At 40.9% G+C, this 10,154-nt stretch overlaps 1 protein-coding gene across 5 annotated transcripts in view; it reads right to left on the bottom strand.

The window, feature by feature from the left end:
* Positions 1-1,732: 1,732 nt before the first annotated feature.
* Positions 1,733-10,154, bottom strand: part of LOC140733761 (four and a half LIM domains protein 2-like) — a 55,790-nt gene continuing 47,368 nt past the window's right edge. For 4 of the 5 annotated variants that reach the window (XM_073057504.1, XM_073057503.1, XM_073057506.1 and 1 more), the window contains one exon: positions 1,733-4,400. In XM_073057504.1, the coding sequence (XP_072913605.1) occupies positions 4,249-4,400 (152 nt within the window). In that variant the 3' untranslated portion in view covers positions 1,733-4,248. The remainder of the gene's footprint in view (positions 4,401-10,154) is intronic. The other variant, XM_073057507.1, reaches the window with a different exon arrangement.

Below are 10,154 nucleotides of genomic sequence, written 5' to 3'. Positions count from 1 at the left end.
TAAAAAGTTTTAGGAAGGTTCCCAGAAGATGTAGAATCAGTGAACGTTTGATGAAGATGTGGTATAAGCGTTTCGTGAAAGGTCTTATAAAATTCTACCGTATAACCATCAGGTCCCGGAGCTTTACCTAATTGCATAGCCTTGGCTATCTCCTCTTGTTTAATAGGTGCATCTAACATATCAACATCGTGAATCGAAATTTGAGGTATGTTTAACCTTTGCAAAAATCTATTCATAGTGATATTACTATCAGAGAATTCAGATTTATAAAGATTAGAATAGAAGTCCATAAATATCTTATTAATTTCATAAGGATCTAAAGTTTCTGTTCTATCTGGTCAGCAAATTTTTAAAATCTGTCTTCTGACCATCCCAGCCTTTAACTGACCCACTAAAAGTTTAGTAGATTTTTCCCCATGTATATAAAATAAACTTTTAGATTTAAAAATTTGCTGTTCAATGGGAAAGGTCAGAAGTATATCATACTGTGATTGAAGTTCGACCCTTTCTTTATATAGGTCTTCAGTAGGTTTAATTGAATACGCTTTATCTATCTGTTTAATTTTATTAATAAGCACTGACAATTCCACTTTAGTTTTCTTTCTCAAGGCTGCTGAATATGAGATTATCTGTCCCCTAAGAAAAGATTTCAAGGTGTCCCATATAACCAAATTTGACATTCCTTCAGTTGTACTAAATTTTAAAAAATATAGAAATTTGCTCCTTAATAAAATTAATAAAAGCAGGATCCTGTAACAAAATGGGGTTCAATCTCCACTGCGAGATTTTCAAAAATCTATCCGGGAGTTTAAGGGTTAACTTTAAGGGCGAGTGATCTGGAAGCGCGATGATGTCATACGCACATTCAACAATGGAGTTTGACAGACATGTATCTAAAAAAAGTAATCAATTCGGGAATATTTGTGATGGACGTGTGAAAAAAAGGAGAAATCTTTATCATTGGGGTGTTTATATCTCCAAATAGCGACAAGGCCGTATTCTAATAAAAAGAGTTAATACAAGCTGGCGCTTTATTAGGAAGCGACGGATTGGCTGATGACCTGTCAATCGCCGGATTTAAGCAACAGTTAAAGTCACCACCCATGATCAGTTTACATTCATTGAGATTCGGTAACTCTGAAAAAAGTTTCTTAAAAAAATCAGTATTATCTACATTAGGTGCGTATACACACACCAGAGCTACCTTTTGCTCGCATAATAAACCAGTAACAATTAAATATCTTCCAATCAAATCAGTAGTAGTATTAAGGTGTACAAAAGGGGTTTTGGGACCAAGAAATATAGAAACGCCTCTTGTTTTACTATCTGACAGTGAGTGAAAAAGAGGTCCTGTCCAAAAGCGAAAAAATCTATCCCCATCCTGTTTTCGTATATGATTTTCTTGCGCAAAAATAATATCAGCATTAAGTGTTTTTAATTTCTTAAAAATCTTTTTACGCTTAATGGGATGATTGTTTCCAAGATATTATATTAATTTTATTAACGTCCATGTTTAAAATTGAGTTTAATATTATATAAAAGAAATGCTACGCAAGTACAGATTAAACCAAAAAGCGTGAGTACAACCAGAAGTAGTGACGCATTTACGAAAGAGAAATCCATCAAAAGAACTGCCCAATCAAGAAAAAAACCTACTCTAATAGACCCCTCACCCTCCCCCCCGCCCAATAGATAGAAAGGAAGGAACCAATAGGCATGGTTTCCTTAAGGGAAAGTCTTGCCTGACAAATCTTGAAGAAATAACAAGCAGGAAAGGTGAAGGAGGATTGGTGGATATTTTGTGCTTGGATCTTCAGAAGGCCTGTGACAAGTTGCTGCACATGAGGCTGCTTAACAAGTTAAGAGCCTATGGTATTACAGGAATGATTCTAGCATGGGTAGAGCATTGGCTGATTGGCAGGAGACAAAGAGTGGGAATAAAGGGGCTCTTTCTATTTGGTTGCTGCTGACTAGTAGTGTTCCACAGCGGTCGGTCCTGGAGCCACTTGCTTTTACATTATGTGTCAATGATCTGGATGATGGAATTAAAGGCTTATGGTCAAGTTTGTGGATGATACAAAGACAGGTGGAAGGGCAGGTAGTTTGGAGGCAGTAAAGAGGCTACAGAAGGATAGATAAATTAAGAGAATGGGAAAAGAAGTGACAGATGGAATAGTATTGGGAAGTGTATGTTCATGCACTTTGGTAGAAGAAATGAAAGGGCTGACTGTTTTCTAAATGAAGGGCAAATACAATAAAACTGAGGTGCAAAGGGACTTGGGATTCCTTCTGCAGGATTTCCTAAAAGTTAATTTGCAAGTTAAGTCTGGTGAGAAAGGCAAATGCAATGTTAGCATTCATTTCAAGAGGACTAGAATATAGAGCAAGAATGTAATGTTGTGGCTTTATAATGCACTGGGGAGGCCTCACTTGAGTATTGTGACCAGTTTGGGCTCCTTATCTAAGAAAGGATGTACTGACATTGGAGAGGGTTCAAAGGGTGTTTATGAAAATGATTCTGGGATTGAAAGGCATATCATATTAGGAGCTTTTGATGGCTCTGGACCTGTACTCACTGGAATTCAGAAGAATGGAGGGGGATGGATTTCACTGAAACCTATTGAACATTCAAAGGCCTCGAGAGAGTGGATGTGGACAGGATGTTTCCAATGGTAGGGTAGCCTAAGACCAGACAACACAGCCTCAGAATAGAAGGATGTTCATTTCGAAAGGCGATGAGGAGGAATTGCCTTAGCCAGAGAGGGGTGAATCTGTGGAATTCATTGCCACTGGTGGCTGTGGAGGCCAAGTCATTGGATGTATTTAAGGCAGAGATTGATAGTTTCTTGATTAGTCAATGCATGAATAGATGGAGGAGAGGGCAGGAGATTAGGGCTGAGAGCGAAATGGATCAGCCATCATGAAAAGACAGAGCAAACTCAATGGGCCAAATGGCCTTATTCTGCTTCTATATTTTATGGTCCTAATAGAAATACAGTCTTCACAGAGAAATTCGCTCTGGATCTCTTTTACATTGCAAAAGTGTACAAGTTAGGGTTATTACATTGTGGACGTTGGTACCAGAAGCTGGCACTTTGGCTGCCCCATTGTAAATGATGCATGTTTCATGTACATGCGACAAAGAAAGCTTATTTAATCTAAGTTGCAAAATTGATTTCACAGGCAATTTCAATCAATTGTAATTGAAATTGTTCAAGTGTAATCTCAGTCTTCGGAGCTAGTATTGCTGCAATCCATCTTGTTACACAATTACTTTCATGCTAATTGTGATCCTTTAGGTCTCCTATTAATTTTCTTATTAATTCATTTCTGGTGTGATGGTGCCAATTTCCCCATGTTATTTGCTCAATAGAATGTTCTTTGATTACTATTATATCCACTAGATTGAAAGCTTTTATAATGAAGCAGTAGGAAGTAAATGCATACACTGAAGAGTGGTTATTTTGATGTTGATAAATACACGAGAGCTACAACTAAACAGAGGTTAATATAGAATCTAAGTTGTATCTGAGTGCTTACTTTGTTCAAATGTCTGCATATATACACTCAGTGGCCAGTTTGTTAGACACACTGTACACTTGCTTGCTGACATAAATCATGTGGCAGCAATTCAATGCATAAGAGCATGCAGGCATGGTCAAGAGGATCAGTTGGTATTCAGACTAAACATCAGAATGGGGAGGAAATGTGATCTAAGTCAGTGTGAAATGATTGTTAGTACTGCTTGGGCTTTTTTGAGTATCTGAGAAACTTCTGATGTCCTGGGATTTTCACACACAACAGTCTCTGGGGTTTACAGAGTAAGGTGTGAAAAACAAAAATATCCAGTGAGAGGCAGTTCTGTGGGTAGAAATGTCCTGTTAATGAGAGAGGTCATAGGAGAATGGCCAGACTGGTTCAGACTGACAGGAAGGTGACAGTGACTCAAATAACCACACGTTACAACAGTGGCGGGCAGAAGCACATCTCTGAATGCACAACGTGTCCAACCTTGACTACAGCAGAAGACCACGAATGTGCACTCAGTGGCCAGTTTATTAGGCACAGGAGGTATCCAATAAAGTGGCTACTGAGTATAACACTGGAACTTACAGTGAACTTTGAAGTGGATGGGCTACAGCAGAAGACCACATCGGGTTCCACATCTGTATCTAATAAAGTGGCCACTAAGTGTAGGCTTAACATTAGAAATATACCACAATGCCAGGCACAATTTTAATTTTCAATCTAAACGTCTCGACCACATTCAGGACAAAAGATTTCACCATGTTTTGAGAGAAATCCAGAGCAAACCAAGGAACTGGCACAGTTCTTGCATTTGAAGCAGTCATTGTGCCATTGGCGGTCCTCAAATGAGATATACTTTGAGGTTCCAAGACCTGCAAAGGCAAGAACACAGGAAATATTCTCATTTTGGCATGTTCATGAGATTGCAAATCTGATTTTTGTTTAATAAACACACACAAAATGCTGGAGGAACTCAGCAGGACAGGCAGCATCTACGGAGAGGAATAAACAGTCGAAACCTTTTATCATGTCTGGAAAGGAAGGGGGAAGAAGCCAGAATAAAAAGTGCAGGGGCTAGAACATTTTAGAAACACACTACCTCACTATTCCCCTTTTACACTAGTTATTTTTGTGTAACTTACAGTAATGGTTTTATGTTTTACACTGTACTGCTGCCACACAGAAACAAATTTCACAGCAAACATCTTCAGCATCAGGTCTCTGGCACTGAGTCTGACTCTGTGACTTCGTCTGAAGCGAAGGGGCAGAGGAAGTGAGCTGTGGTGATCCTTTAGTTAGGGGAATGAACATGAGGTTTTGTGGGTGAGAACGAGATTCCAATATGGTATGTTGCCTCCTGTGTACCAGGGACTGGGGTATCCCAGATCGAGTCCTCAGCATTCTTAAATGGGAGGGTGAACAGCCAGAAGTCGTGGTTCATGTCAAAACCAGTGACATGGGTAGGACGAGTAACAAGGTTCTGCATAGCAAGTTCAGGGAGTTTGGTGCTAAGTTGAAGGGCAGGACCTCCAGGGTTGTGATCTCAGGATTGCTACCTGTGTCACATGCTAGTGAGGCCAGAACTAGGAAGATTATACAGATTAATACGTGGCTAAGGAGTTCATGTAGAAGGGAGGGAATAAGATTTTTGGATCATTGGGCTCTCTTCTAGGGAAGGTGGGACCTGGATAGAAGGGACAATTTGCACCTGAACTGGAGGGGGACTGATATCCTAGTGGGAAGGTTTGTTAATGCTGCCCAGGGTGGGGGGGGAGGAGGGGTGGAGAAGTTAAACTAGCATTGCGGGAGATGGGAACAATGTCGGAACAGTTAGTGGAGAGGTTGTGGAGACAGGTATTGTTAAGCCTTCAGACTAAGTCAGGAATCAAAAGGTTGAGCGTGATGCGCCTAATGTTTTGAGCTATGTATATTTCAATGCAAGAAGTATTGTAGGAAAGGCAGATGAGCTCAGGGTGTGGATCAACACCTGGAATTATGATGTTGTGGCCATTAGTGAGACTTGGTTGTAGGAGGAACAGGACTGGCAGCTCAATATTCCAGGGTTCCTTTGTTTTAGATGTGACAGAGCTGCAGGGATTAATGAGGTGGGGGTGGTGGCATTGCTAGTCCGGGAAAAGCTGCAGAAGACATTAAACATTGCCCAGCATATCACACAAACCAATCTTCCATCCTTGGACTCTCTTTACACCGCACGCTGTCGGAGCAGTGCTACCAGGATAATCAAGGACAAGACCCACCCAGCCAACACACATTTTGTCCCACTTCCCTCCGGGAGAAGGTTCAGGAGCTTGAAGATTCGTTCGGCCAGATTTTGGAACAGCTTCTTTCCAACTGTGATAGGACTGCTGAACGGATCCTGACCTGGATCTGGGCCGTACCTTCCAAATATCTGGACCTGACTTGCACTACCTTACTTTCCCTTTTCTATTCTCTAATTATGATTTATAATTTAAATTTTTATTATATTTGCTTCGATTTGTACTCCAGGGAGCGCGAAGCGCAGAATCAAGTATTGCTGTGATGATTTATGCTCTAGTATCAATTGTTTGGTGACAATAAAGTAAAGTAAAAGTAAGTAAAATATCACGGCAGTGCTCAGTCAGGACAGACTGGAGAAACTGAGGGCTTATAGGTAGAACTGAGAAATAAGAAAGGTTTCACACACACAGCATCTGCTAATGTTCTCCTGTTTGTAATAAGAAAGGTATGAACACATTAATGGGGCTATATTGTAGGCCACCCAATGGTCCATGGGATTTAGAGAAACAAATTTGTCGAGAGATCACAGGTAGACTGTTGTAAGAGACATAGGTTGTTATAGTAGCTAATTTTAATTTTCTACATATTGACTGGGACTAGATGGGATAGAGTTTGTCAAATGCGTTCAGGGAAGCTTCCTTAATCGGCATGTAGAAGTCCGAATGAGAGAGTGTGCAAAGCTGGATCTGCTGTTAAGGAATGAGACAGAGCAGGTGACAGAAGCTTGTGTAGGGAAACACTTTGTATCCATTGACCACAATGGCATTAGTTTCAAAGTAAATATGGAAAATCTGGTCTGTGGGTTGAGATTGCAAACTGGAGAAAGGCCAATTTTGATGGTATCATTAAGAACCTGGCAAGGGTGGACTGGGCAGGTTGCTTTTTTGGCAAAGGTGTACTTGGTAAGTGGGAGGCCTTTAAAAATGAAATTTTTAGAGTACAAAGCTTGTATGTGCCCATCAGAATAAAAGGCAGGGATAGTAGTTTTAGTGAACCTTGCTTTTCGAGAGATATTGAACCCCTGGTTAAGAAAAAAAAGGAGGTGCATAGTAGGTATATGCAGATAGGAACAAATGAGGTGCTTATGCAGTATAAAAATGCAAGAGAACACTGAAGAAATAAATCAGGAAGGCTAACAGAAAGCATGAGGATGCTCGAGCAGACAAGGCGAAGGAGAATCCCAAGGGATTCTACAGATGTGTTCAGAGCAAAAGGTTACAAGGGACAAATTGGTCCTGTGGAAGACCAGAATGGTAATCTATGCATGGAGCCAAGAGAGATGGGAGAGATCTCATATGGACTTTTGCATCTGCATTTACTCAGGAGATGGATACAGAGTCTATAGAAGTGAGGTGAAGCAACAGCAAGGTCCTGGACCATGCAACACACACACATCTGCAGGTTTTCTCTTGTAGGTCATGGACCATATACAGATTACAGAGGAAGAGGTCTTTGGTTTCTTGAACCGAATCCCCAGGGTTTGACAGGTGTTCCCTCGGATCCTGTGGGAAGCAAGTGCAGAAATTGCAGGGGCCCTAGCAGAGATACTGTGTTTAATTCATCCATAGCGACAGGTGAAGTAGCAGAGGATTGGAGGATAACTAATTCTCCATAAGTACTATTTAAGGCTCTAAATATAAACCAGAAAATGATAGGCCAGTGAGCCTGACATCAATAATGGAAAAGTAATTGGAAGGCATTCTAAGGGACTGGACGTATGTGTATTTGGATAAACAGGGATTGATTCAGGATAGTCAGCATAGCTTTGAGCATGGTAGGTCATTTTGAACTAATCTTATAGAGTTTTTTGAGGATATTACCAGGAAAGATGATGTAGGCAAGACAGTAGATATTATCAACATGGAGCTTAGCAAGGCATTTGACAAGGTCCTGTATGGGAGGATGGTCAAGAAGGCTCTGTCACTTGGCATTCAAGGTTAGGTAGTAAATTGGATTAGATGTTGGCTTTGTGGGAGAAGTCAGAGAATGGGAGTAGAGGGTTGTCTCTCTGATTGGAGGCTTGTGATTAATGGTGCGCTTCAGGGATCAATGTTAGGTTCTTTGTTCTTTGTCATCTATATCTGGATTTGGATGATAATGTGGTAAGTGGATCAGCAAATTTGCAGATAATTATCTGGGAGTGTAGTGTCTTGCAGAGGGATCGGCATCAGCTGGAAAATGGCAGATGGAATTTAATGCAGACAAGTGTGAGGTGTTGCACTTTAGGAGGAACAACCAGAGTAGGTCTTACACAGTGAGCAGTAGGACATTGAGGAGCATTGTAGAACAAAGGCATCTGGGAATGCAGATCTGTAATTCCGTGAAAGTGGCGTCACAGGTACATAGGGTTGTTGAGGAAGCTTTGGCACGTTGGCCTTCATAAATCAAACTACTGAGTACAAGAGACGGGATGTCATACTGAAGTTGAACGAGACATTGGTGAGGCCTAATTTGGAGTATTGTGTGCAGTTTTGGTTACCTACATACAAAAAAGCTGTAAATGAGTTTGAAAGAGTACAGAGAAAATTTACAAAGATGTTGCCAGAACTGGAGGATCTGAGTAATATAAAAAGACAGAATAGGTGAGAAATTTATTCCCTAGAAAGTAGAAGACAGATGGGAGATTTGATAGAGAAATACAAAATTATGAGGGGTATAGATAGGATGAATACAAGGAAGGTTTTTCCACTGAGGTTGGGTGGGACTACAACCCGAGGTCATGGGTTAAGGGTGAAAGGTGAAATGTTTTAGAGGAACATGAGGGGAAACTTCTTCACTGAAGGTGATGAGAGTGTGGAATGAACTGCCAGCACAAGTGGTGGATGTGGGTTCAATTTCAACATTTAAGCAAAGTTTGAATAGGTACATGGATAGGAGAAGTATGGAGGGCTATGGTCCAGATGCAGGCTGATGGCACTAGGCAGTTTAAGTGGATTGGCATGGACTAGATGGGCTGAAGGTCCTGTTTCTGTTCTATAGTGTTCTCTGATCCTATGAGTAGTTTTGTGCCCCTTATCTGATAAGCGCTGACATTGAAGAGGGTCCAGAGGAATTTCACAAGAATGAGAATGAAAGAGTTAATGTGTAAGGAGTGTTTGATGGCTCTGGGTCTGTGCACACCTGGAGTTTAAAAAAATGAGGGTGATCTTATTGATACCTATTAAATATTGAAGGACTGAGATAGAGTGGCACACCTCAGGGGTGTGTGCTTAGCCAACTGCTCTACTCTCTATATACACATGACTGTGTGGCTAGGCATAGTTCAAATACCATCTATAAATTTGCTGACGATACAACCATTGTTGGTAGAATCTCAGATGGAGATGAGAGGGTGTACAGGAGTGAGATATGCCAACTAGTGGAGTGGTGCCACAGCAACAACCTGGCACTCAGCGTCAGTAAGACGAAAGAGCTGATTGTGGACTTCAGGAAGGGTAAGATGAAGGAATAGGTACCAATCCTCATAGAGGGATCAGAAGTGGAGAGAGTGAGCAGTTTCAGGTTTTTTGATGTCAAGATCTCTAAGAATCTAACCTGGTCCCAACATATTGATGTATTTATAAAGAAGGCAAGACAGCGGTTATACTTCATTAGGAGTTTGAAGAGATTTGGCACGTCAGCAAATACACTCAAAAACTTCTATAGTTGTACTGTGGAGAGCATTCTGACAGGCTGCATCACTGTCTGGCATGGAGGGGATACTGCACAGGACTGAAAGAAGTTGCAGACAGTTGTAACTCCATCTTGGGCACTAGCCTACAAAGTACCCAGGAACTCTTTATGGAGCTGTGTCTCAGAAAGGCAGCGTCCATTATTAAAGACCTCCAGCACCCAGGGCATGCCCTTTTCTCACTGTTACCATCAGGTAGGAGGTACAGAAGCCTGAGGACACACACTCAGTGATTCAGGAACATCTTCTTCCCCTCTGTCATCCAATTCCTAAATGGACTTTGAAGCTTTGGACACTACCTCACTTTTTAAAAAAATATACAGTATTTCTGTTTTTGCATATTTTTAAGAATCTATTCAATATACGTAATTGATTTACTTGCTTATTTATTATTATGTTTTATTTTATTTATTATTTTTTTCTCTGCTAGGTTATGTATGGCATTGAACTGTTGCTGCTAAGTTAACAAATTTCACATCACATGCCAGTGATAATAAACCTGATTCTGATATGGAGAGGATGTTTCCTGTAGTTGGAGGGGCGGGGGGGGGGGGTGTCTAGAGCCAGAAGGCACAACTTCAAAATACAAGATTATCCTTTGAGCATGGAGATGAGGAGGAATTTCTTTAGCCAGAGGATGGTGAATCGGTGGAATTCATTGCCACAGGTGGTTGTG

This window comes from Hemitrygon akajei, chromosome 9, assembly GCF_048418815.1.
Source record: "Hemitrygon akajei chromosome 9, sHemAka1.3, whole genome shotgun sequence".
NCBI lineage: Eukaryota > Metazoa > Chordata > Chondrichthyes > Myliobatiformes > Dasyatidae > Hemitrygon > Hemitrygon akajei.
Note: the sequence above shows the minus strand (reverse complement) of the source record. Positions and strands in the feature narration are given on the sequence as shown.